This window comes from Macaca fascicularis, chromosome 4 (genome assembly GCF_037993035.2).
Source record: "Macaca fascicularis isolate 582-1 chromosome 4, T2T-MFA8v1.1".
NCBI lineage: Eukaryota > Metazoa > Chordata > Mammalia > Primates > Cercopithecidae > Macaca > Macaca fascicularis.
In genome coordinates this window covers 58,111,452-58,138,742 of record NC_088378.1, presented here as the reverse complement: position 1 = coordinate 58,138,742, position 27,291 = coordinate 58,111,452, and the positions used below count along the sequence as shown (strand labels likewise).

Sequence of the window (27,291 nt, the reverse complement as noted above, 5' to 3'; positions counted from 1 at the left end):
TCTCTACACCAAAAATTTAAAAATTAGCTGGGTGTGGGGGCTCACGCCTGTAGTCCCAGCTATTCTGGAGGCTGAAGTGGGAGGACTGATTGAGCCTGGGAGTTCAAGGCTGCAATGAGCTGTGCTCATGCCACTGCACTCCATCTGGGCAACAGAGCAAGACCTGGTCTCAAAAAAAAAAAATTCTACTTCATATGTAACCATCATTTCGGTTTGGAAGCCACTGCCTAAAGCTGACATTTTGCAGTTGGAATATGGCTATTCCTTCCCATCTTCAGGTTGGCTCAGGCCAACCTGGGATTCAGGACCACAGAGGACAACAAGGGTGGAAGGGCCCCTTTGTCCTTTCTGTGTGTCCTTCCCAGACTGTCTGCAGCTCTTTCTTTGTCTTCAGTGTTGGGTCTACATCCCAGATGTCAGGACCCATGTACAGGCCTGGTGTGCTCCTTCCTGTGATTCATCAGACTTGTAGAAAATATTGGCAAGGAGCTACTCCATGGTCATATCACACATGCACATGCACACACATGCACCCACACGGGTGCGTGCACACAGACACACACACACACCGACCTTGGCCCACCCCCGTTGGTGTCCCCACAGCAGCAACATTTGTAGGGCGGTAGCACTGAGTCCCCCTCTGTGCACTCTTAGGTCCTGGGTGTGTACAGAACAGGCTCCACTCAGGACAGATTTGAGACCCCTTCTCCAGACCAAGAGGCGGAAGTGCACCCTCAAAACTGGGGTGCTTTAACCTTAGCAACCAGAGAACCACATAGGGGATGTGTAAAAAATGTGCATCCCTGGGCCCCTTCAAACCCTTGACCCACTGTCCTCTGAGCAGACAACCCCTTATCCCCCCCAGCCCCAGAGAGAGCCCTGCCCAGAGTCCACGGTTAGTTTTTTTTAAAGTCTGTTCCATCTAGTTAAGAAAGAACAGTGGTACAGACCCACTTACCAGGCATCACCAGAGTCCCAGCATCTGAGTCACAGGAAATCACCCTCTGAGTCTGACATGCACTTGAATTAACTGGCATACTGCCCGGCACACAGAGGGAATCTAGATGTGGAATGGATATGGGTGATGTTACACGCCACATGTTTGCCTGCCCTCCAAATTCATATGCAGAAATCCTAACTCTCAAAGTGATGACATTTAAGTCATTAGTCATGCAAGTGGAGCCCTGTGGGATTAAGAGGTGACAGGAGAGCTTGCTGTCATTCTCTGCTCCCCACTGTGTGAGGATACAACAGGAAGACAGCTGTCTGGTGAGGAAGAGAGGGCCGTCGCCAGATACCGGACCTGCTGACACCTTAATCTTGGATTTTCCAGCCTCCAGGATGGTGAGAAATAAATGCTTGGTGTTTCAGCCACCTGGCCTATTCTGTTGTGGCAGCCTGAACTGGCTAAGGTAGCGGAGTCTGATGATGAAATGGGAGAGGTGTAAAAGTGAGGTGGGAAGGAGGACTACAAATACTAACTTTTTAGAGGAAACCTTGTGCAAAAAGTGGCTTGAAAAGTTTGAAAATGACACAAAACTTTGTTCTAAGACAAATTTTCAGAATTCAAAACTAAGAGCCCCAAGACTTTTCCCAATGATAGACTTGACTTTCCTTGAGGTCTTAGCCCCAGTAGGATGGCTGGGCTCTGTTATAAAACCCATCTGTTATGGTAGACCAGTTGCTGCCTGTTCACAGCTAGTTTAATGAATATTGGGGTGTGCTTGGTAAGAGAAAATCTCAACCATTTAAGAGAAAAGAGTTTGAATGGGTTAGGGATATGGGAGAGGGGAGAAAGGAGATGGGAGAAAATACAGGAATGGGGAGAGGGTACCAGAAAGAAAGGGAACAGCAAAAGAGGCAAGGAAGAGAAGGGAAGAGGAAATTGGAGGAAGGGAAAAGGAGCTCACATAACCTCCAACCATCCTGCTCACACCAGAGGGGTTTTTTGCAGGGGCCATGGGGATGGCAGAGGAGAGTTTATTCAAAGTTAATTTTGTTTTTAAATGTCTTCTTTCAGTTTTCAATAAGCAATTATATTCTGAATACTTGGAAAACACTCCCTTCACAAAATTGTTCTTTAATTGGGTCTCTACAGGCCTGCCCTCAGTTGTTCCAGGGTAAAGAATTTGGGCAGTGCCCACACCCACGCTGTTGGACATTTCTTCACCATACCAGTGAGGGTGTTTGTGTCCACGCCCAACGTCCTGCCTGTTACTCTCCACAATGTGCCAAGAATGCCCCTGACTTGTATCCCTGTGCGCCTTCTTTTGCTTCTACTGTTGCTACTAACAGCCTTGGAGATCATGGTTGGTGAGTGTCCTGAGATCTCAAGACCTGGCTGAGAACAAGAAGGAGGAGGGAGAAAGGTGGGGGATAGGCGACTGGGGTCTCATGCAGGCTTCAAGCAAGCGGGTACCTGCTCTTAATGATGAGGTGAGGGACAGGAACCCTGGGATGTTACCCCCAGTTAATGGGAGACCCCAGCCGGAGGCCCTAGGCCAGGCACGGGCTCACATGTGGCAGTTCTATAATGCTACCCCCCACCTTCTACTCCAGGACTCTTTCCTGAACGCCCGGGACCCCGGAGGAATTCAGCGTGTGTCCCGTGATGAATGCCTCTTTTTCCTTTCTATTGAATGTCCTGTGTGTTCAGCTAGATTTTAAGTCTCAGGAGGTCACACAGAGGTTTGTCTGTTTTGTGCCTCAGAACTTGGTGGATGTTGCTAAAAACATTTGTGACATGAATCCTCCTGTTAACACCATTAACACTAAGTACACCCCAGGGGTCCCCGGTACCATCAAGTATCTCACCCCAGATAGTCAGGGGGAGATGGGAGCAGGGATCCGGAAGGTTGAGGGAGTCTGGGATGGAACCGCCCCCCTCTGCCAGCCTGGCCTGGTCCAGGGAGTCTTGGGTCACAGACGCGCAGGTTCTAATGGGCCTCTTCCCCTGTCCTGGACCTCACCTGCATCTTTCTCTCACAGGTGCTCACTCTCTTTGCTTCAACTTCACTATAAAATCATGGTCCAGACCTGGACAGCCCTGGTGTGAAGCGCAGGTCTTCATGAATAAAAATCTTTTCCTTCAGTATGACAGTGACAGCAACATGGTCAAGCCTCTGGGTCTCCTGGGGAAGAAGGTAAATGCCACAAGCACATGGGGAGAATTGACCCAAACGCTGGGAGAAGTGGGCCGAGACCTCAAGATGCTCCTTCTTGACGTCAAACCCCAGATAAAGACCAGTGGTAAGTGTGGAATGGGGTGGGGAAATGGAGGCAGGCAGCAAGAGAGGGGAGGGAAGAGCACAGGTGGGGAGGGGCTTTAGGTGTATTTGTGTATTGATCATTGGCCCAACCATAGACACACATGGGACCCAACGGGCGGGAAAGGGCAAGTCCAGGTAGAAAGAATACAGGACCCTAAATATGTAGAGAAACACTTGACCTATTGGAAGATGATGGACCTCTCAAGAGTGGAGGATGACAGCTTTGTGCCTGGATTGCAGGTCCTTCCACTCTGCAGGTCGAGATGCTTTGTCAGCGTGAAGCAGAACGATGCACTGGTGCGTCCTGGCAGTTTGCCATCAATGGAGAGAAATGCCTCCTCTTTGACGCAATGAACATGACCTGGACAGTAATTAATCATGAAGCCCGCAAGATCAAGGAGACATGGAAGAAAGACAGAGGGCTGGAAAAGTATTTCAGGAAGCTCTCAATGGGAGATTGCAATCACTGGCTCAGGGAATTCTTAGGGCACCGGGAGGCGATGCCAGAACCGACAGGTAACTGAGCCGGGAGGGAGAATGAGGCAGCTCTCTTTAAAGGTCAAAAGCCTTCCCTGTGTGGGTGTCAGCATGTGTGCAATAGAAAATTTGATTGACTTCTCCGTGGGCTTCTTCACTGGAGAGTCAGTGACGGCCATGAGGATTTCCCACCATCCTCCCTTTCCCATCCCACCTCCCACTGTTTCTTCCTCAGTATAGAAACCCCTTCCCATTAACTAATGATCCAGTCACCAATGACCCACCACTAAATGGTCCCAAGTCTATCTGTGTCATTGCAAACATCCAGGCCTTCTCTTCCTCTATTATAATTACCCTTCCACCAACTTTAATGACACTTCTTAGGAAATTCCCCACACAGAATTGAGCAAGACCCATTGTGTCATCCTCCAAACAGTTCTAACCACAGTAATCATCTGAAATTATGTGGTAATCAGATGGACATTTGCTACCTCTCTCAGCAGATATCTGAGCTCCATAAGGACAAGGCACAACACCATTCATCTTCATGGCCCAGGGTCTGGTAGAGTGGCTGTCACATGAGCCAGTGATTATGTGGGGCACCATGTGTTCCTGGGGAAAGCAGGGGCTGAGGAAAGCGTATTTTTAGGTGTCACAGGGCTTGTGCTTTGTTTTTGTTGTTGTTTAGTGTCACCAGTAAATGCTTCAGATATCCATGGATCTTCCTCTAGCCTACCAGATACATGGCTCATCCTGGGGGCATTCATCTTGACAGTCTTAATGGGAAATTTTCTCATCTACGTCATGTAGGGAAAAGAAAGAGAGATCAGACTGCTATCGTGTCTATGTAGAAAGGGAAAACATAAGAAACTCCATTTTGACCTTTACCCTGAACAACTGCTTTGCCCTGAGATGCTGTTAATCTGTAACTTTGCCCCAACCTTGAGCTCACAGAAACCTGTGTTGTATGGAATCAAGGTTTAAGGGATCTAGGGCTGTGCCTTGTTAACAAAATGTTTACAGGCAGTATGCTTGGTAAAAGTCATCGCCATTCTCCAGTCTGGATAAACCAGGGGCACAATGCACTGTGAAAAGCCTCAGGGACCTCTGCCCTGGAAAGCCAGGTATCGCCCAAGGTTTCTCCCCATGTGATAGCCTGAGATATGGCTTCGTGGGATGGGAAAGACCTGACCGTCCCCCAGTCCGACACCCATGAAGGGTCTGTGTGAGGAGGATTAGTAAAAGAGGAAAGCCTGTTGCAGTTGAGATAGAGGAAGGCCACTGTCTCCTGCCTGACCCTGGGAATGGAATGTCTCGGTATAAAATCCGATTGTACATTTGTTCTATTCTGAGATAGGAGAAAAACCACCCTATGGCAGGAGGTGAGACATGTTGGCAGCAATGCTGCTTTGTTATGCTTTACTCCACTGAGATGTTTGGGTGGAGAGAAGCATAAATCTGGCCTATGTGCACATCTAAACATAGTACCTTCCCTTGAACTTATTTGTGACACAGATTCCTTTGCTCACATGTTTCCTTGCTGACCTTCTCCCTGCTATCACCCTGCTCTCCTTCCGCATTCCTCTTGCTGAGAGTGAAAATACTAATCAATAAATACTGAGGAAACTCAGAGACTGGTGCTGGTGCAGGTCCTCTGTATGCTGAGCGCCGGTCCCCTGGGCCCACTGTTGTTTCTCTATTCTTTGTCTCTGTGTCTTTTTTCTTTTCTCAGTCTCTTGTCCCACCTGACAAGATATACCCACAGGTGTGGAGGGGCTGGTCCCCTTCATCTGCCGCCCAATGTGGGTGCCTTTCTCTAGGGTGGAGATACGCTAAGAATGTGAGCATTGAGGACAGTCGACGAGATTCCCGAGTACATCCACGGTCAGGTCAGCCTTGCGGCAAGCTTGTGCGCTAGGAGGAACCCGGGGTAACAATGGGACAAACTGAAAGTAAATATGCCTCTTATCTCAGCGTCATTAAAATTCTTTTAAGAAAAGGGGGAGTTAAAGCTTCTACAGAAAATCTAATTACACTATTTCCAAAAATAGGACAATTCTGCCCATAGTTTCCAGAACAGAGAACTTTAGATCCAACAGATTGGGAAAAAATTGGCAAAGAATTAAAACAAGCAAGTAGGGAAGGTAAAATCATCCCACTTACAGTATGGAATGATTGGGCCATTATTAAAGCAAATTTAGAACCGTTTCAAATAGAAGAAGATAGTGTTTCAGTTTCTGATGCCTCTGAAAGCTGTGTAATAGATTCTGAAGAAGAGGCAGGGATAGAATCCCAGAAAGGAATGGAAAGTTCACACTATAAAAATGTAGCAGAGTCTGTAATGGCTCGGTCAATGCAAAATGTTGACTATAATCAATTACAGGAGTTAATATATCCTGAATCATCAAAACTGGGGGAAGGAAGTCCAGAATTACTGGGGCCATCAGAGCCTAAACCACAATGGCCATCAACTCCTCCTCCCGCGGTTCAGATGCCTGTAACGTTACAACCTCAAATGCAAGTTAGACAAGTGCAAACCCCAAGAGAATATCAGTAGAAAAGGATAGAGTCTTTATCTCTAATTCTATCTAAAGGATAGAATCCGGCAATGCCGATTCAGATACAGTATCCACAATATCAGCTGGTAGAAAATAAGACCTAACCACCAGTAGTTTATCCATACCAGCTGCCAGCCGAGTTTCAGTATTGGTAGCCTCCAGAGATTCAGTGCAGACCTCAAGCAGTGTGTCCCGTGCCAATAGCATGGCACCATGCCAGCAATCCACGGCAGTGGTGTTTAATCCTACATCACCACCTAGTGGACAAGGTGGTACACTGCATGAAATCATTGATAAAGCCAGAAAACGGAGATCTTGAGGCATGGCAGATCCCGGTAATTTTACAACCGATACGGATACAGGCCCGGGAAAGGGAGTCAAGCAGGAGCATCTGTCCGAACTGAAGCTAGATATGGATCTTTCATCATGAAAATGTTAAAAGGTATGAAGGAAGGAGTTAAACAATATGAACCCAACTCCCCTTATATGATAACATTATTAGATTCCCTTCCTCATGGAAATAGACTTATTCCTTATGATTGGGAAAATTTGGCTAAATCTTCCCTTTCACCCTCTCAGTTTCTACAGTTAGAAACCTCGTGGACTGATGGAGTACAAGAACAGGTACAAAAAAATCAGGCTACTTATCCTGCTGTTAATATAGATGCAGACCAATTGCTAGGAACAGGTCCAAATTGGAGCACCATTAACCAACAATCAGTGATGCAGAATGAGGCTATTGAACAACTAAGGGCTATTTGCCTCGGGGCCTGGGGAAAAATTCAGGACCCAGGAAGCACCTACCTTTCTTTTAGTTCAATTAGACAAGGCTCTAAAGAGCCATATCCAGACTTTGTGGCAAGGTTGCAAGATGCCACTCAAAAATCTATTACAGAAGATAACGCCTGAAAAGTGATTGTGGAAATAATGGCCTATGAAAATGCAAATCCAGAATGTCAATTGGCCATAAAGCCATTAAAAGGAAAAGTTCCAGCAGGAGTTGATGTAATTACAGAATATGTGAAGGTTTGTGATGGGATTGGAGGAGCTATGCATAAGGCAATGCTAATGGCCCAAGTAACGCTTTAGGAGGACAAGTTAGAACACTTAGGGGAAAATGTTATAATTGTGGTCAAATCGGCCATCTAAAAAAGAATTGCGCAGTCTTAAATAAACAGAGTAAAAATAAAGAGCCACCCAGCCTGTGTCCAAGATGTGGAAAAGGAAAACATTGGGCTAATCAATGTCATTCTAAATTTGATAAAAATGGGCAACCATTGTTGGGAAACGGGAAGAGGGGCCAGCCTCAGGCACCGCGGTCCCGCAACAAACTGGGGCATTCCCAATTCAGCCGTTTGTTCCTGCGGGTTTTCAGGGACAGCAACCCCCACAGGAAATACCACTACTTCAGGGAGTCAGCCAATTACAACAATACAGCAGCTGTCCCCCACTGCAGCAGGCAGCGCAGCAGATCTATGTTCCACTCAAATAGTTTCTTTACTTCCTGGAGAGCCCCCGCAAAAGATTCCTACAAGGGTATAAGGCCCGCTGCCAGAAGGGACGGTAGGCCTTATTTTAGGGAGATCAAGTCTAAATTTGAAGGGAGTCCAAATTCATACTGGGGTAATTGATTCAGATTACAAAGGAGAAATTCAGTTAGTGATCAGCTGTTCCCCGGAGTGCCAATCCAGGAGATAGAATTGCTCACTTACTGCTTTTGCCTTATATTAAAATTGGAGGAAAAAAACCAGAAAGAACAGGAGGGTTTGGAAGTACCAACCCTGCTGGAAAAGCCGCTTATTGGGCTAGTCAGGTCTCAGAGAACAGACCTGTGCGTACAGTCACTATTCAGGGAAAGCAGTTTGAAGGAGTAGTGGATACCAGGGCTGATGTTTCTATCATCACCTTTAATCAATGGCCAAAAAATTGGCCTAAACAAAAGCCTGTTACAGGATTTGTCAGTGTGGGCACCGCCTCAGAAGTGTATCAAAGTGCCATGATTTTACATTGTCTAGGACCTCATAATCAAGAGAGTACAGTTCAACCTGTGATCACTTCTATTCCAATTAATTTATGGGGCCGAGACGTGTTACAACAATGGCACACAGAGATTACTATCTCAGCCTCCCTATACAGCCCCACGAGACAAAAAGTCATGACTAAAATGGGATATCTCCCTGGCAAAGGACTAGGGAAGAATGGAGATGGCATTAAAGTCCCAATTGAGGCTGAGGGAAATCAAGAAAGAAAAGGAGTAGGGTATCCTTTTTAGGAGTGGCCACTGTAGAGCCTCCAAAACCCATTCCATTAACTTGGAAAACAGAAAAACCTATATGGGTAAATCAGTGGTTGCTACCAAAACAAAAGCTGGAGGCTTTACACTTATTGGCAAAGGAACAATTAGAAAAGGGACATACTGAGCCTTCATTTTCGCCTTGGAAGTCTCCTGTGTTTGCAATTCAGAAAAATTCCAGCAGACGGCGCATGCTGACCGACTTAAGAGCTGTTAATGCCATAATTCAACGCATGGAGGCTCTCTAAGCGGGATTGCCCTCTCCGGCCATGATCCCCAAAGACTGGCCTTTCATTATTACTGATCTGAAGGATTGCTTTTTTACCATTCCTCTGGAAAAACAGGATTTTGAAAAATTTGTTTTTACTATATTAGCTATAAATAATAAAGGACCACCCACCAGGTGTCAGTGGAAAGTGTTGCCTCAGGGAATGCTAAATAGTCCGACTATTTATCAGAGTTTTGTAGCTCAAGCTCTTCAACCAGTTAGAGACAAGTTTTCAGACTGTCATATCATTCATTATGTTGATGATATTCCGTGTGCTGCAGAAACGAGAGACAAATTAATTGACCGTTACACATTTCTGCAGACAGAGGTGGCAAATGCAGGACTGACGATAACATCTGATAAGATTCAAACCTCTGCTCCTTTCCATTACTTGGGAATACAGGTAGAGGAAAGGAAAATTAAACCACAAAAAATAGATATAAGAAAAGACACATTAAAAACATTAAATAACTTTCAAAAATTGCTAAGAGATATTAATTGGATTTGGTCAACTCTACGCATCCCTACTTATGCCATGTCAACTTTGTTCTCTATCTTGGGAGGGGGGTCCAGAATTGAATAGCAAAAGAGCATTAACTCCAGAGGCAACTAAAGAAATTGAATTCGTTGAAGAAAAAATTCGGTCAGCAGAAGTAAATAGAATAGATCACTTAGCCCCCCTCCAACTTTTGATTTTTGCTACTGCACATTCTCCAACAGGCATTATTGTCTTGTGGAGTGATCCTTCCTCACAGTACGATTAAGACTTTTACATTGTACTTGGATCAATTGGCTACATTACTTGGTCAGGCAAGATTACGAATAGTAAAATTGTATGGAAGTGACCCAGATAAAAATCACTGTTCCTTTACACAAGGAACAGGTTAGACAAGCCTTTATCAATTCTACTGCATGGCAGATTGGTCTTGCTGACTTTGTGGGAATTATTGACATTCATTACCCAAAAACAAAAATCTTCCAGTTTTTAAAATTGACTACTTGGAGTTTACCTAAAATTACTAGACATAAACCTTTAGAAAATGCTCTGACGGTGCATTGGAAATGCACCCAGCAATGGAAACACGGCTTACATCAGGCCAAAAGAACGAGTCATTGAAATTCAATGTTTGGTTGCTGTCATTTCAGTGTTACAAGATTTTAATCAGCCTATTAACATTGTATCAGATTCTGCATATGTAGTATAGGCTACAAAGGATGTTGAGACAGCCCTAATCAAATATAGTATGATCAGTTAAACCAGCTGTTTAATTTGTTACAACAAACTGTAAGAAAAAGAAATTTCCCATTTTATATTACTCATGTTCGAGCACATACTAATTCACCAGGGCCTTTAAAGCAAATGAACAAGCTGACTTGCTGGTGTCACCCGCCTTCATGGAAGCACAAGAACTTCACGCCCTGACTCATGTAAATGCAACAGGACTAAAAAATAGATTTGATATCACATTAAAACAGGCAAAAAACATTGTACAACATTGCACTCAGTGTCAAGTCCTACACCTGCCCACTCAGGAGGCAGAAGTTAATCCCAGAGGTCTATGTCCTAATGTGCTAGGCAAATGCATGTCACACATGTACCTTCATTTGGAAAATTGTCATTTGTCCATGTGACAGTTGATACTTATTCACATTTTGTATGGGCAACCTGCCAGACAGGAGAAAGTACTTCCCATATTAAAAGACATTTATTATCTTGTTTTGCTGTCATGGGAGTTCCAGAAAAAATTAAAGCAGATAATGGGCCAGTATACTATAGTCAAACATTTCAAAAATTCTTAAATCTGTGGAAAATTACACATACAATAGGAATCGCTTATAATTCCCAAGGACAGGCCATAATTGAAAGAACTAACAGAACACTCAAAGGTCAATTGGTTAAATGAAAAAAGGAAAAAGACAGCAGGGAGTATAACACTCCCCAGATGCAACTTAATCTAGCACTCTATATTTTAAATTTTTTAAACATTTATAGAAATCAGACCACTACTTCTGCAGAACATTTTACTGGTAAAAAGTACAGCCCACATGAAGGAAAACTGATTTGGTGGAAAGACATCAAACATAAGACATGGGAAATAGGGAAGGTGATAACATGGGGGAGAGGCTTTGCTTGTGTTTCACCAGGAGAAAATCAGCTTCCTGTTTGGATGCCCACTAGACATTCGAAGTTCTACAATGAACCCATCGGAGATGCAAAGAAAAGTGCCTCCGCGGAGACAGAAAACCCGCAATAGAGCATCATCAACTCGCCAGGTGAACAAAATGGTGATATCAGAAGAACAAATGAAGTTGCCATCCACCAAGGAAGTGGAGCCGCCGACCTGGGGCCAACTAAAGAAGCTGACACAGTTAGCTGAAAAAAGCCTGAAGAAAACAAGGGTCACACACACTCCAGAGAACATGCTGCTGGCAGCTTTGATGATTGTATCAATGGTGGTAAGTCTGCCTGTGACTGCCAGAGCAGCTGCAGCTAATTACACTTACTGGGCCTATGTGCCTTTCCCGCCCTTAATTCAGGCAGTCACTTGGATTGATAATCCTATTGAAGTATATGTTAATAATAGTGCATGGGCACCAGGCCCCACAGGTGATCGTGGCCCTGCCCAACCTGAAGAAGAAGGAATGATGATGAATATTTCTATTGGGTATTATTATCCTCCTATTTGCCTAGAGAAGGTACCAGGATATTTAATGCCTACAACCCAGAATTGGTTGGTAGAAGCACCTACTGTCAGTGCCACCAGTAGATTTACTTATCACATGGTAAGTGGAATGTCACTCGGGCCACAGATAAATAATTTACAGGATTCTTCTTATCAAAGATCATTAAAAATTAGGCCTAAGGGGAAGCCTTGCCCCAAGGAAATTCCCAAAGGATCAAAAGGCCCAGAAGTCTTAGTTTGGGAAGAATGTGTGGCTGATACTGCGGTGGTATTACAAAACAATGAATTTGGAACTATTATGGACCGGGCCCCTCGAGGCCAATTATATTATGATTGTATGGGCCAGACCCACTCATGTTCACAGGCCCCATCCGTCTGGCCCACTAATCAGGACTATGATAGTGATTTAACTGAAAGGCTGGACCAGGTTTATAGAAGGTTAGAATCACCCTATCCATGGAAATGGAGTGAAAAGGGAATCTCATCACCTCGACCAAAGTTAGTTAGTCCTGTTACTGGTCCTGAACATCCAGAATTATGGAAGTTACTGTGGCCTCGCACCACATTAGAATTTGGTCTGGAAATCAAGCTATAGGAACAAGAGATCCTAAGCCATATTATACTATTAACCTAAATTCCAATCTGACAATTCCTTTGCAAGGTTGTGTAAAACCTCCGTATATGTTAGCTGTAGGAAACATAGTTATTAAACCAGATTCCCAAACTATAACCTGTGAAAACTGTAGATTGTTTACTTGCATTGATTCGACTTTTGATTGGCAGCACCGTATTCTACTAGTGAGGGCAAGAGAGGGCGTGTGGATCCCTGTGTCCATGGACTGATCGTGGGAGAGGCTTCCCCATCCGTCCATATTTTAACGGAAGTATTAAAAGGAGTTCTAACTAGATCCAAAAGATTCATTTTTACTTTGATTGCAGTGATTATGGGTCTTATTGCAGTCACAGCTACTGCTGCGGCTGCTGGAATTGCTTTACACTGCTGTGTTCAAACTGCAGAATATGTAAATAATTGGCAAAAGAATTCCTCAAAATTGTGGAATTTTCAGACCCAAATAGATCAAAAATTGGCAAACCAAATTAATGATCTTAGACCAGCTGTCATTTGGATGGGAGAAGGCTCATGGGCTTGGAACGTCATTTTCAGTTACAGTGTGACTGGAACACGTCGGATTTTTGTATTATACCCCAAGCCTATAATGAGTCTGAGCATCACTGGGACATGGTTAGACACCATCTACAAGGAAGAAAAGATAATCTTACTTTAGGTATTTCAAAATTAAAAAAAGAAATTTTTGAGGCATCTAAAGCCCATTTAAATCTGGTGCCAGAAACTGAGGCAATTATGAAAGCTGCTAATGGCCTCGCAAATCTTAACGCGGTCACGTGGGTTAAAACTATCGGAAGTTCCACTATTATAAATTTCATATTAATCATTGTATGTCTGTTCCGTCTGTTGTTAGTCTGCCAGTGTATCCAGCAGCTCCGAAGAGACAGCGACCAGTGAGAACGGGCCATGATGACGATGGTGGTTTTGTCAAAAAGAAAAGGGGGATATGTAGGGAAAAGAAAGAGCGATCAGACTGTGATTGTGTCTATGTAGAAAAGGAAGACATAAGAAACTCCGTTTGACCTTTACCCTGAACAATTGCTTTGCCCTGAGATGCTGTTAATCTGTAACTTTGCCCCAACCTTGAGCTCACAGAAACCTGTGTTGTATGGAATCAAGGTTTAAGGGATCTAGGGCTGTGCCTTGTTAACAAAATGTTTACAGGCAGTATGCTTGGTAAAAGTCATCGCCATTCTCCAGTCTGGATAAACCAGGGGCACAATGCACTGTGAAAAGCCTCAGGGACCTCTGCCCTGGAAAGCCAGGTGTTGTCCAAGGTTTCTCCCCATGTGATAGCCTGAGATATGGCTTCATGGGATGGGAAAGACCTGACCGTCCCCCAGTCCGACACCCATGAAGGGTCTGTGCTGAGGAGGATTAGTAAAAGAGGAAAGCCTGTTGCAGTTGAGATAGAGGAAGGCCACTGTCTCCTGCCTGACCCTGGGAATGGAATGTCTCGGTATAAAATCCGATTGTACATTTGTTCTATTCCGAGATAGGAGAAAAACCGCCCTATGGCAGGAGGTGAGACATGTTGGCAGCAATGCTGCTTTGTTATGCTTTACTCCACTGAGATGTTTGGGTGGAGAGAAGCATAAATCTGGCCTATGTGCACATCCAAGCATAGTACCTTCCCTTGAACTTATTTGTGACACAGATTCCTTTGCTCGCATGTTTCCTTGCTGACCTTCTCCCTGCTATCACCCTGCTCTCCTTCCGCATTCCTCTTGCTGAGAGTGAAAATACTAATCAATAAATACTGAGGGAACTCAGAGACCCGTGCTGGTGCGGTCCCCTGGGCCCACTGTTCTTTCTCTATACTTTGTCTCTGTGTCTTATTTCTTTTCTCAGTCTCTTGTCTCACCTGACGAGATATACCCACAGGTGTGGAGGGGCTGGCCCCCTTCAACATCAGGTGGCAAAAAGGTGAGTGGCAGGCTGGTCTCTGGCCCTTGAGGATGTCTTAGTCTGGTAAGGACTTGAGAGAGGTGAGCCATGGGTCTCACCCAAGCCCCCTCCTCAATCCATCTCCCTCCATAGAAATGGTGCACTGCCTTAGTCTTGAGCCCCCACACTACACAGCAGGGCTGGCAGCACAAACATGCAGTGAGAGGAGGGACGAAGCAAACAACTCCTGAGGAGGGGCAAGGTCCAAGATCTGGAACACCTGCCTGGGGTATTGTCTCCTCGCCATCCACCCCAGGGTTCTCCCAGCCCTTTGATGGAAAGTTTGTTTGCTGTCTGCGTTTAGCATGACTTAGCTCAGCAAGGTTCCATCCCCTTTTCCCGTTCACCCTGAGAAGACTTGCTGGTGGCACTTGCGGCTGCAGCATTTACTCCCAGATAACACACAAGGTGTGGTATAAGAAATCCTTTCACCACCCTCTAACCATTACAGCTCTGAACTCCTACAACCTGTTCAAGAAGGACAACCCTAGCACATGATTAGCCATGTAAATTTCAGACTCATGTTGATTGAAAGAATGCTGGAAAAGCACCACGGCCGGGGCGGCAACGTCTTCGAGGTCGCCTGTGCTCTGATGGTGTCACACCCCTTGGCCTATCCAGAAGTTTTTTTTTTGGTTGTTTTTTTGTTTGTTTGTTTGTTTGTTTTTTTGCTTTTAATACATTCCTCAAACACTTATTGGGCACCTACTATGTGTCAGGCACTGTTCTAGGTACCTGGGACACATCAGGGATTCTTGCTGTCCCGAGGTCAGAGATGAGGAATTCCATGGGATGAGTCTTCTGTTCTTAAACCCAGTGTAAAGACGAGGCCGTCAGGGAGGAGGGAGTAAGATCTGGGCATCAGAGCCCCCCAGCTGCTGCTCCTGGGGGTGAGGACACCAGGCCCCTGACTGTGCTCTGGCCTCTGTCTCCCAGCTCCCTGCCCAGGCCCACAGCTATGGCCATGGCCCAGGAGCTCAGCCACCTCCTGCCCAGTCTGCGGCAGGCCATCCAGGAGCCTCAGCCATCTCTGCAGCCCGAGCCTGTCTTCACCATGGACAGAGCCAAGGTACCGCCGCTTTTCTGGAAGCTGTACATCTACGCGGGCTACCGGCCACTGCATCGGACCTGGCGCTTCTACTTCCGCATGCGGTTCAGCTGCTGCTGCTGCGGCTGGCCCTCCTTGTGGGGACCATGGACTTCTGGGGAGACCCACACGCCGTGCCCCTCTTCATCACTGTCCTCGCCTCTTTCACCCACCTCTCCTTCAGTGCCTTGGCTCACCTCCTGCAGGCCAAGTCCGAGTTTTCAAAAAAATACATCGAGCGGACTATTTAAGATTTTTGCATTACGTGTAGTAAGGTTGTCACATTTCAACAAAAAAAAAAATTTAGAAAACTAGAAGCAGAGGTTTCAGTTTTCATTATTGTTTTGACAAACTGGTGGCACTCCCCGTCAGGTATGTACTCAGTAATGAATTAAATTAGAAATACATTATATATTTTTTTCTAGTGAGAATCTGATACACAGATATGCACACATTTTTTTTTTTAGACGGAGTTTCCCTCTTGTTGCCCAGGCTGGAGTGCAGTGGGGAGATCTCAGCTCACAGCAACCTCCGCGTCCCGGGTTCAAGCGATTCTCCTGCTTCAGCCTCCGGAGTAGCTGAGATTACAGGTGTGCGCCATCATGCCCGGCTAATTTTACATTTTTAGTAGAGATAGGGTTTCTTCATGTTGCTCAGGCTGATCTCAAACTCCACAGGCCGAGGAAGTGAGAAGGAGCTGAGAGATGGAACTAAGAGACAAACATTTGCAGCTCCCAGCCTGATTCTGCTCTGTGCCAGCGCCTGCAATGGGCATTGTGGGGGTGTTAGCCGAGGCCAGCTGGGCAGCTCCCTGCCCCACCTTCAGGAGCCAATGATGGAGCATTCTAGAGCCTTCTCAGAGAACTGTGGCCGTGGGGAGCGGAATGTACTAGGCACCGAAAGGGAGGTAGCCAACCCCAGGGGTCTGAGCTTCCAAAGGCTCTCTCTTGGGGTGTAGGGCAGTGCAGTGAGGGAAGGCCTGGCTACTTCCTTTACTACATCTACAGAAGGAGAGATGATCAGAAAAGGCCAGAAGAGTAAGACATGTTCCAAGTACCCCATCTCCACTGGCAAAGCACTTGAAGACCCTTCCTTGTCCTCTCAGATAATTTTGATCCTCTAGTCTTTAAAATAGGAGTTACAATCTCCATTTTAAAATAGAAACTGAGGCCGGGCACAGTGGCTCACGCCTGTAATCCTAGCACTTTGGGGAGGTTGAGGCAGGTGGATCACTTGAGGTCAGGAGTTTGAGACCAGCCTGGCCAACCTGGTGAAACTCCGTCTCTACTAAAAATACCACACACACACACACACACACACACACACACACACACACACACACCCCTTAGCTGGGTATGGTGGCACATGCCTGTTATTTCAGCTGCTTGGGAGGCTGAGGCATGAGAATCACCTGAACCTAGGAGGTGGAGGTTGCAGTGAGCCAACATCACGCCACTGCACTCCAGACTGGGCAAAAGAGCGATACTCTGTCTCAAAATAATAAGCTACAATAAAATAGAAACTGAGGCCCAGAGAGGTAATGAGCTTAGCCAGAAGACACAGCCAATGAAGAGTATCACACAGAAGCTGTGTCTCCCAGCTCCTTGCCCAGTTGTGTGGAGACCCTTGGTTTATGCTGGAGGTGGCAGAATTTTGGGGGTTCTGACCCCCTCTCTCCCCAGTAGGCAGCTGCACGTGGCCAGGCACAGCTCCAGCCCCATGGTGGCTGGTGGGCAAGCGGAGGCTCTTTGGAACACGTGTTTCCACTTCACTGGAGATGGGAACTAATAGCAGAAAATCCTGTGAAGCTGCTAATGGGATAATGGAGAAAGTGTTTATTTTTCGAAGGAGGCCTGTGAGGATCTGGGGCAGGCCCAGTGTGAGGCCACGGAGGCAGGAGGTCAGTCCACTGTTAACAGGGATTAAGCAGACACCGTGGAATGAGGGGGTTTCCAGAGCAGAGGCTGAAGGCAGGGCCTGGTCTGGTGCTCTCAACATCTGCTCTCCCTTGGGACAGTAAAGCTGGACCCAAGGACTCCAATCACTTCTAGGTAGGGGGCTCCATGCTCCACGCTTTCCTCTACATCTGCTTCCTTCTATCCCGCCCAAGGTGCAGGCGCCTGGGGCGGGGCGGGGCAGGGGGAGGGTCATCACATGGGTCTCCTGTCCCCAGGCAGTGTGACCCCTTCAGCTTCCTGAGGGATGTCTGGGTAGCTGCCTCCCCCCATGCACAACTCTGGGAGGGAGGTGGTTCATATTGCACCTTCGCCTGGAACCACAACCACCCCCGGGGAGCTAGTTCTCCTTGAGAAATGTCTTCATGAGCAAGGCACAGTGGGTCTGCCCTCCCCTGTCCCCATTAGGTAGCCAGCTGTCTCTCCAGCAGATAGCACTGCCCTTGGACCTCCCAGCCCTAGCCCACTTGGAAGCTCCTATTAAGCTTGAGGGCAAGAAGTCCCTTAGCAGTCCGCAGTGCGGTGGCTCTCAGGCTGTGGGTGTGGGAGAGGCACTCAGGGGCATAGGGGAGGCCAAGCTGGCAGGACCCCAGGCTCCCCTGCTCCAGTCAGAGCAGTCCCGCCTTGTTTTACATATTGACATTCCTCACATTTCTCTCCAAACACTAAAGTTTCTACTTCTTAAAAAATAAAAATAGGCCAGGCGTGGTGGTGCACGCCTGTAATCCCAGCACTTTGGGAGGCCGAGACAGGTGGATCACCTGAGGTCAGGAGTTCAAGACCAGCCTGGCCAACATGGTAAAACCCCATCTCTACTAAAAATACAAAAATTAGCTAGGCATGGTGGCGCACACCTGTAATCACAGCTACTTGGGAGGCTAAGGCAGGAGCATCCCTTGAACCTGGGAGGTGGAGGTTGCAGTGAGCCAAGATCGTACCACTGCACTCTAGCTGGGTGACAAGAGTGAAACTCTGTCTCAAAAAAAAAATAATGATAAAAAATAAAAAGCATTTAAAAATCTTTGCTCTTTCCCACTCTATGGAGGTGAAATAACTCAGGACTCAGAGAGATGGGACTTGCCAAGGTCACGCAGAGCTGGAATCTGGCTGCAAGTCACTGGCCTCCTGGCCAGAGGTGGTCCCACCACCTTCTGCTTAGAGTAACCAGTGAGACTTCAGGAAAACCAGAGAGAGGCTAGAAATGGTCCTTTAGGAAGTAGAGAGGTGGGAAGAATTTGGTTGGTGTTCCCGGAGCCCCTGGAAAGTTGTTTCATCTCTCCGGGCCCTGTATAAGGCCTGCATGGGAGAGATGGCATTGAACATTGAGGATGAGGGCAGTGAGGATGGCAGGGACCTGTGTGCAGTTGGGCTGGAGGGCCCCTGCCTTTGAGGCTGACCCAGGCTGCAGATGAGGTCCTTCCTCCCTGCAGGGCAGCCCTGCTGGAGGCCTCTTCTTTCTGGCCTGCCCAATAGTGAGTAGCCCTGGCCCAGGCTGCAGGGTCCTTTGTTTGTCCAGGCCAGCCTGGGTGTCTTCTCTCAACCCAGCCCAGGAAGGCTAAGGGTCTGGAAACCCCCACCCTGTCTGCTTCTTCCAGTGTGCCTGGTAGGTATTCCAGGATTCCCGATGCACCTGCCATGCTCGAGGGTTGCCTGGCTGCTCATAAGTTGAAAGCTCACCCTTGGTTACCAGTGCCTCTCCACTAGGAGAGCTCTTAAGTTTCAGATCAGAGGCAGGCCCTCTTTGCCAAGCCCTGTTCACTACAATTACATTGTATTTCCTTGGGAACATGCACTGGACATTTGTCAGTTCAATTTTCAACCTGCCCCTCATCCTCCTCACTCTCCTGTACTGGTTCCTCGTGCCTTCTTTTCCTTGGGGAAGCAAGGGGAGGCATTTGGGAAGGACACCCCTCTGCCTCCATGCTGCTTGGCTCTGGGACAATTGGCCTAAGTTATTCCTGGAGACTTTAGGCAAACATTGGAAAGAACTTCCCGACCAACAGGGGCTTAGAAACAACAGGAGTGCGAGGAAGATGGTGAATTTGTTGGCCCTGGAGACATTCTATGGGGGCTGGGTGTGTGGAGAGGCTTGATGGGCTGTTTTAGACAGAGGTAGGTCACGTCTTAGGAGCCCTAGTCCTAAGCCCAGCTGCAGGCCCAAAGTCCATGCTTATCCCTTTGTGTGACAAATATCGGTGGAGCATCTGCTCAGTGCTGGGCATACACTGGGCTCTGGAGAGCAGGGAGCAAGAGACCCAGTGCCTGTCCATCCTAGGTCAGGGACAAGTGACCAGAAGACTTCAAGATAGTGCATTGTCAGTGCTGTGATAGACAAAGAATCAGGTCTGGACACCTCACCCTGGCCTAGAGGGGATGGGAAAGTCTTCTTGGAGGAAGAGGTCTCTGCTGAGACTGGAAAAAGGGAGAGCCGGTGAATAGAGCAAGAGCTGGACTCTAAAATCCCAGGACCTGTGTGCCATGCAGGTGCACTCAGTAGCTCAGCTGGGGCAGCATCAGTGAGCCTTTTTTAAATTATTTTTTAAATGGATAGCCCAATGAAGAGAAAAATACAATCAGCAGATCACATGAATATCCAGTAACCTGGTAAGCATCCTTGTCATTTTGACATATTTAGCCCAGTGTTTGGCACACAGTAGGACCTCCACAAGCATTTGTTAAAGGAACAGGATATTTGGTCAGTCTGGAACTCTATATTCTTCACTGGCCCTCTTTCTCCTCCAAACCTGCAAAACCTTTCTCCTCCAAACAGAGCTCAGCTTAGAGCTCTGCCAGGAGAGGGTCAGCTGCCAAACCATCCCAAGTCATGTATTTACCAGGCCTCGCTCCAAAGCTGTGTCCTAAAAAGAAGTAAAAACAGTGACAGCAATGTGCACTGAGGGCTTCCCATGTGCAGGCACCGTTCTCATCACTTTACCCACGTTGCCCCACTTAATCCTCACAAACGCCATATGAGATGGACACTGCCATGATGTCATTTTACAGGTGAGGAAATAGGAGCACAGAGAAGTTATGTGCTTCACCCCAGGTCACACAGCTGGTACATGGATGATGGAAAAAATCACATTCTGTGTAGCTCCAGGGTCTCAGGCATCACTGGGGCTTTAAATTCTTGGAATAACTAAGAGAAGCAGGTATCAATCTTCCCCTCTTACAAATGAGAAAAACCAAAGCTCAGAGAATTAAGCATTAATAACTTGCCCAGCCTGGAATCTGCTTCTCTGGATTTTGGCCCCCAAAACAGTGCTGTCTTATCCCCTGCACCCCATCAGTACCCAGGACCTTTCCTAAACTGGGGTGCAAACAGCTGCACCCTGGCGAGCTCTGGGAAGGAACCAGCTCCAGGAGGCGAGCTGGCCCTGAGACTTGCCAGCAGGATTTGTGTCCTGTCCAAGGAGGACAGTTTGGCTGTCCTCCAGGAACAAGTGACCAGAAAACTTCAAGATAGTGTGCATTGTCAGTGCTGTGATAGACAAAGAATCAGGTCAGGACACCTCATCCAGGTCTAGAGGGGATGGGGAAGTCTTCTTGAAGGAAGAGAGGTCTCTGCTGAGCAGAGCTCCGAGATGGAACTTATTTCCATTAAACGATCGCAAATGTCAGGCAGCATAGCCTGGGAGCGACTTGTGCACGCATCCAGGTGGCTGCAGGCCAGGCCACCCATAACAAGCATGCCCGCTGACCTCATGGTTACTCCTACTGCAATTAGAGCCCACGAAGAGACAGAAGGTTTCAACACTGAGCCTGAGCAGCATACTCTGCAGGGCATGCGGCATCCCCTCCCGCCCGAGAGACGGCAATGGGACAGAGGGTGTTGTTCTAATGAACTGAATGAGATCCGTTCCAGTGCAGATGGATGAAGAAATTACCTGCAGATGTGACTATGCACAGCCACTGTGACTGTCCAGGCTGTCACCAGGCTCAGGGAGCCAGGGCCTCATGGAGCAGGGTTCCTCCCATGCAGCCCCCTGCCTCTGGGCAATGCAGACTTGTGCCAGTCTGGGCTGATGAGTAATTGATGAGTAATTGCTGCCTCGCTTAGGCCTCCCGGCATCAGTGCTTCCCAGGCCTGTGTTGTCCAGAGGCTCAGCTGGTGGGGTGGGACTCCCCAGGGGTCCTGGTTAATGGCCTGGGGAGGGCTTCTGCAGGGGAACATGGGAGGCTGCCAGTGGTCCTCTGTGCACACTCCAGGGGGGCCGAGTCCTCCTCCATGTGCACTACAAAGCCTCCTCACTGGGTCTTTGAGCCCCTATGCATTTTTGAATTGTATAAAACCAGATAACACATTTTCTAAAAGATAGCTATAGAAAAGTTTCCTACATTGAAGACACAGGATCCATGAGAACATTGATTGATTGATTGATTCATTCATTCATTCATTCATTCCAGAGCCCACAAGGCTCCAAATTGTTCCTGGCTGGGACAGAAAAGATGAGCAAACCTGGCCTCTGTCTTGGAGGAGTCCAGGGAAAGGAGATGGACATATAAATAGCTGGTTACCCAAAAGTGGGATGGGCTATTATACTGGAGTGTATAATACAGTAAGTCCTTACTTAACACCGTAAACCAGTTCTTGGAAACTGACTTTAAGCAAAACGACATGGAACAAAACTAATTTTTTCCTCATGGACACTGAATGAAACAAAATGCTGTTATTTAAGGACCTGATGTACGTTGTTTCCCTTAAAGTCACAGTTTCCAAGAACCTACCAACAACGTTAAGTGAGGATTTACTGTACTCTGGGGACTCAGATGAGGGAGGTGACTTGGGCTGGTGGTCAAGGAAGACTTCATAGAGGAGGTGATGTTTAAACTGAAAGGTGAACAGAACCTCCCCAGATGGATGAAGGGAGAGGGCATCCCTAGCGGGAGATCCTCCATGACAAAGGTGGGGGGCAGAGGGGGACATATTGCAGAGCACAGGATGACGAGGGGCTCAGGGGCTCACAAGGGGCCTTGGACACCAGGCTGAAGACCCCGGGAATGTCTGAAGGTCTTTTGGGCCAAGAAGACAACGTGGCTCGATTTCCATGTTAGAGCAATCCTCTTGGCAAAGGGTGTGCTGGAGGGACAGGTTGGAGGCAGAGGCCAGCATTTGTCCAGGTAGGGAGAAGGGAGAGGAAAGGGCAGATTCATGAGAGGTTTGGACAGTACCACCATCTTGGGGACTTCTATGCTGGAATGGGATGTAGAGGGGAGCGGTGAGGAGGCAAAAAAGAAGAAAGAGTCAGGAACCATGAGGCTGGTGGGTGACAGGAAGCCCACACGGGGAGGGGAAGAAGGATCCTACTCCAGGCATGGCTGCCCAGTGTTTAGGATTCAGGGACCCAGGACGTCCATGTTACGATCCTGGCTGCTTCCCGAAGCGTTGTGAGAGCTGCTCTTCTCCACCAGGCACCTGTTTCCCCACACCAAGTCAGAAAGCTCATTCCCACCCCTCTTCCATCCATCTTCCCCCAGCATGGAGAAGATAACTGGGAAACATTCGGGGAAGGTGTGAGGAGCTCTTTGGATTTTCTGAGCCCACCTGGTCCATGATGGGTGAGGGACAGAAAATCTCAAACCCAGGCTTGCTGTTGAGCTCAGCAGCTTCCTCATCCAACATCCTTGGGGGCCTTTCCATAATTTCCTCTCCCCCAGAGCCTCCACACAACCCTGGAACCCCTCAGCAAATGACCTTGCCTCTTACCTGCCATCCCAAAGACACTCCCACCACTCAAACTCACTGTCAGGTTTCTGTCCTTCCCTAACCTGGTCCTGAGCCAGCCTCTTCACCTGTGCTTGGGGACCCTGTGCCATCAACCATCCCTTCTCATGCTGCTGTCTCCTGCCCCTCAGCTGACAAAACAGGGTCCTGACTCCTCCATTCCAAAGTGCCTCCTGCATCTGCTTCAAGCTACTGCCTTCTTCCTTTCCCTCTCAAAGGGCTTTCTACATGCATCACTTCCATATCCTCATCTCTTTCACCCTTCCACCCACTGCAAACTAGCTGCTGTGCCCTCGCTTCCAAGAAACTCTTCTTACAGAGGCCACAGCCTGTACAGGCCTGTCCTCATCCTACGTGTCCTCTCTGCACTTTTATCACCTTGAACACTTCCTTCCTTCCTTCCTTCTTTCCTTCCTTCCTTCCTTCCTTCTTTGCTCACTCCCTCCTTCCCTTCCTCCCTCCTTCCCTCCCTCCTTTCCTTCCTTCCTACCTTCCTTCCTTCCTTCCTTCCTTCCTTCCTTCCTTCCTTCCTTCCTTCCCCTGTCTCCTTCCTTGGCTCCTGCTGCCCAGTACCTACGGGTTCTACTCTCACCCTCTCTGCCATCTCCTTGGGCAACGTCATGCAGGTTGGGCTTCCCCAGCAAAGCCCCTTGGAAGCCTCTTGTTCTCTCTGCAAACATTCTCCTGAAGCTTGACCCTTACTCCAGCCCTGACTTCTCTAGTGACCTCCAAACCCATCTATCCAGAAGCCAGCACATGTCCTCCACCCCATGTCTCATATCCTGTCTCCCGCACCCACCCATCCCCCACCTGTCCCCTGCCTTGCTGAACAGCCAGCAAACTGGAGCCATCCGCATTTACTCTCCCTGCATCCAGTGGATCACCAGGTCCTGCTGATTCAGCCTTCCAAATATCCCTGGGATCGACTTATCTGCATCTCCACTGTCATCACCCTAGCCTATTCTTGAATCTCACACCTGGACAGTCTCCCAGACTTCTCTGCCTGAAATCGTCCTCCCACTAGGTCTCTGCAGAGCTGGTCTCTGCCTTTCCCTCTGACCACATCTGCTTACATCCCCTTTCTCTCTTCATTCCAGTCCCCCTGCCTTTCTACTCTTTCCTGAATACACCAAGCTGGTTCCCACCCCTACACTCTCTGGAAGGCTCTCCTGCCAGATCAGCAATTCTCAAACCTTTTGTTCCCATGACTCCAATACACTTTTAAGAACTGACAGACTGGGCATGGTGACTCACACCTGTAATCCCAGCACTTTCAGAGGCCAAGGCGGGTAGATTGCTTGAGTTCAGGAGTTCGAGACCAACCTGGGAAACGTGTGGTGAAACCCTGTCTCTGCAAAAACTACAAAAATTAACCATATGTGGTGGTATGCACCTGTAGTCCCAGATATTCAGGAGGGCCTGTAGTCTCAGCTACTCAGGAGGCTGAGGTGGGAAGAGCGCTTGATCCCAGGAGGTCAAAAAGAAAAAGAATTGAGGACTCCAGGCCAGGCATGGTGGTTCATGCGTATAGTTCCAGCACTTTGGGAGGCACAGGTAGGAGGGTTGCTTGAGGCCAGAAGTTCAAGGCGAGCCTGGGCAACATAGCAAAACCCCATCTCTACTAAAAGGAAAATCAGCCAGGTGTGGTGGCATGCACGTGTGGTCTCAGCTGAGGCAGGAGGATCACCTGAGCCTGGGATGTTGAGGCTGCAGTAAGCTATGATTGTGCCACTGTACTCCAGCCTGGGCAACAGGGTGACTTTGTTTCCAAAAAATTAAAAGTTAAAAAAAAAATTGAGTGTCTGTTTGTGTTCATATGGGTTATATCCATGACTATTTACCAACATAGAAATTAAATTTGAGGATTTTTAAAAACAGAATGCAAGCCAGGCTCAGTGGCGTGCACCTGTAGTTCCCGCTACCTGGGAGGCTGAGGAAGTAGGATGCTTGACTCCCGGAGTTCTAAACTAGCCTGATCAACGTAGTGAGACTGGTCTCAATAAACAAACAAACAAAAAAACCCACAAAAATTAGAATACTCAAGAACAAATCCCGTTAGCTGTCAGAGCGATGACATCATCATACATCACAGAGCACCTGAAAACTTCCTTGTAGACTGGTGAGAGAATGAGAGTAACAAATAGCATCTTAGTATCATAAAAAGTCTTCACTTGCAAAACCCCTGAAAGGGTCTTGGAGTGCTCAGATGGCGCTGAGCACAGCTGCACCAGATAGTCACACGTGCCACTCATTCACTTCATTTAGGCCTAAGGACAAAAGTCACCTCCTCAGAAAGCCTCTCCGCTCCCTCACCCTCTCCTCAAGTCGTTCTATACCATTACTACTTGCATGTTTTTCTTTCTTCTTTCTTTCTCTTTCTTTCTTTCTTTCCTTCTTTCTTTTTCTTTCTCTTTTTTTCTTTCTTTCTCTTTCTTTTTTTTTCTCACTCTCTCTCTCTTTCTTTTTGGAGACAGGAGCCTGCTCTGTTGCCCAGGCTGGAGTGCAGTGGCATAACCACAGTTCACTGCAGCCGCAACCTCCCAGGCTCAAGTGATCCTCCCACCCCAGCCTCCCACATTGCTGGAACCATAGGTCTGTGCCACCCAACCTGGCTAATTTTTTTTTAACTATTTGTAGAGACAAGGGTCTCCCTGTGTTACTCAGGCTGGTCTTGAACTCCGGGCTCAAGTGATTCTTCCACCTTTGCCTCCCAAAGTGCTGGGATTACTGGTGTGAGCCACGTGCCTGGTTTGCATGGTCTTTATAGAACTTATTACCATCTGAAATTGTTTTCTTGCTTATTTATTTTGTTCCTTCCCACTAGAATGCAAGCTCCATGGGGACAAAATCCAGATTCTTTTGTTCACGTTGGAGCCCGGCATAGTGCCTGACACACAGTGTCAAAGATCTTTAAATGAATGAATAGTATCAAAGCACTTGTTCTCCCCATTGCTCTCTATTAGAATCACTTGTAGGGGAGGGGGATTTTTAAATTCCTGCATCCCATTAAACCAGAATCTCAGGGGGTGAACCCGAGTCTACCCAGGCATCAGTGTTTTATAAAGTTCCCCAAATGATTCCAATGTGCCCCTGAGAATAAGAACCAATGGTCTAGATTCTTAAATCCTCACTGATGGAGAGACTGTTTATTCCTCACTGGGCCAGACATACACAGGATATAAATAAGGGCAACTCTGTCTTGCTAGACAGGCAGCCAGGCCCAAGGGCAACTAGATGGAGGAAGCTCTTCAGCTCTCTGTGGGTGAGAACTACCCTTCTTGGTCCCGGGCCATGGATCAAAGAGATGGGATCAGTCGCTTGCACAGACGGCGCTGGTTATTCTCTCAAACAGGTCTGCACGGCTTGCTGCACTGGGAGCATTTTTCCCCTTACTGTGATGCAGGATTCTGGTGCATTGGAGACTCGCAGGGAGCAATGATGATTTCAGTGGACAGAGATAGAAATGATGCAGGTCCCCAGATTCCCCTGGGTAAGAAGAAGGCTCACATTGCTGGCCTGGGGGCTGAAGTGTAGCCAGGAATTGACACTCCTATGCTCCCACCTGGTCAATGCTTCCCGCACTCAGCAATCACTAGAACTCCCCAGAAAGGCTGGAGTTAGCCACCGTCCAACCCAAAGCAGCTCTTAAGGCTAAGATGCCTAGTGGGAATTCCTGATTCCAACAAGAGAAGAAAATTCGCCCAGCACTGTGCCACATGGATGAAATGATCCCTGATTCTCAGAGGGGAATAATGATTTTCATTGCACAGGGGAAGAAACTGAGGCACCGAGACGGTAGGTGATTTGCCTAGAGTCCGATCAAAGTTAAAATCTCAGATTGGCTATGTGACCTTTGAGAAGTCATTTGACCACCAACCCCCAAATCAGCATCCGTGTCTGTCAAATGGGGGAAATAGCACCTACCTCACAGGGTTGTTTAATGGATGTGAAAGCGCTGAGAGTAAGCGAAAAGTTGAGAACCTTCCACAAGTGGCAATTATAGTGTTATTCTCATTGGCTCCCAAATCCTTTTGCTTCTCAGAGGACAATCGCTTCTATTTCTATGATATGATTTCAAGTTTTCTTTTTTTTTTTTTTTTTAACAGGCTCTTGCTCTATCACCCAAGCTGGAGTGCAGTGGTACAATCATGGCTCACTGCAGCCTCGACCTCCCGGGCTCAAGTGATCCTTCCACCTCAGCCTCCCAAGTAGCTGGGACTACAGGTGTGTAGTCCCACCACACTCAGCTTATTTTTTATTTTTTTGTAGAGATAGGGTCTTGATATGTTGCCTAGGTTGATCTCGAACTCCCGGGCTCAAGCAATCCTCCCTGCCTTGGCCTCCCAAAGTACTAGGATTACAGATGTGAGCCAATGCGCCCTGCCCTGATTTCAAGCTCT

The 27,291-nt window shown here is 47.6% G+C and overlaps 1 protein-coding gene across 2 annotated transcripts; it reads left to right on the top strand.

Moving 5' to 3' along the window:
* The first annotated feature begins 1,220 nt into the window (after positions 1-1,220).
* LOC102129186 (retinoic acid early transcript 1E) lies at positions 1,221-13,995 on the top strand. Of its 2 annotated transcripts, XM_065543565.2 has the most exons (6): positions 1,221-1,344; positions 2,099-2,313; positions 2,989-3,249; positions 3,510-3,785; positions 11,045-11,322; positions 13,031-13,995. In XM_065543565.2, the coding sequence occupies exons 2-6, from the start codon at positions 2,238-2,240 to the stop codon at positions 13,085-13,087; spliced, it is 948 nt and encodes a 315-aa protein (XP_065399637.1). In that variant the 5' UTR covers positions 1,221-1,344; positions 2,099-2,237; the 3' UTR covers positions 13,088-13,995. The 2 variants fall into 2 exon arrangements, with proteins under 2 accessions (XP_065399637.1, XP_065399638.1); XM_065543566.2 differs by lacking the exons at positions 11,045-11,322; positions 13,031-13,995 and having other exon boundaries at positions 3,510-5,445.
* Positions 13,996-27,291: the final 13,296 nt, after the last annotated feature.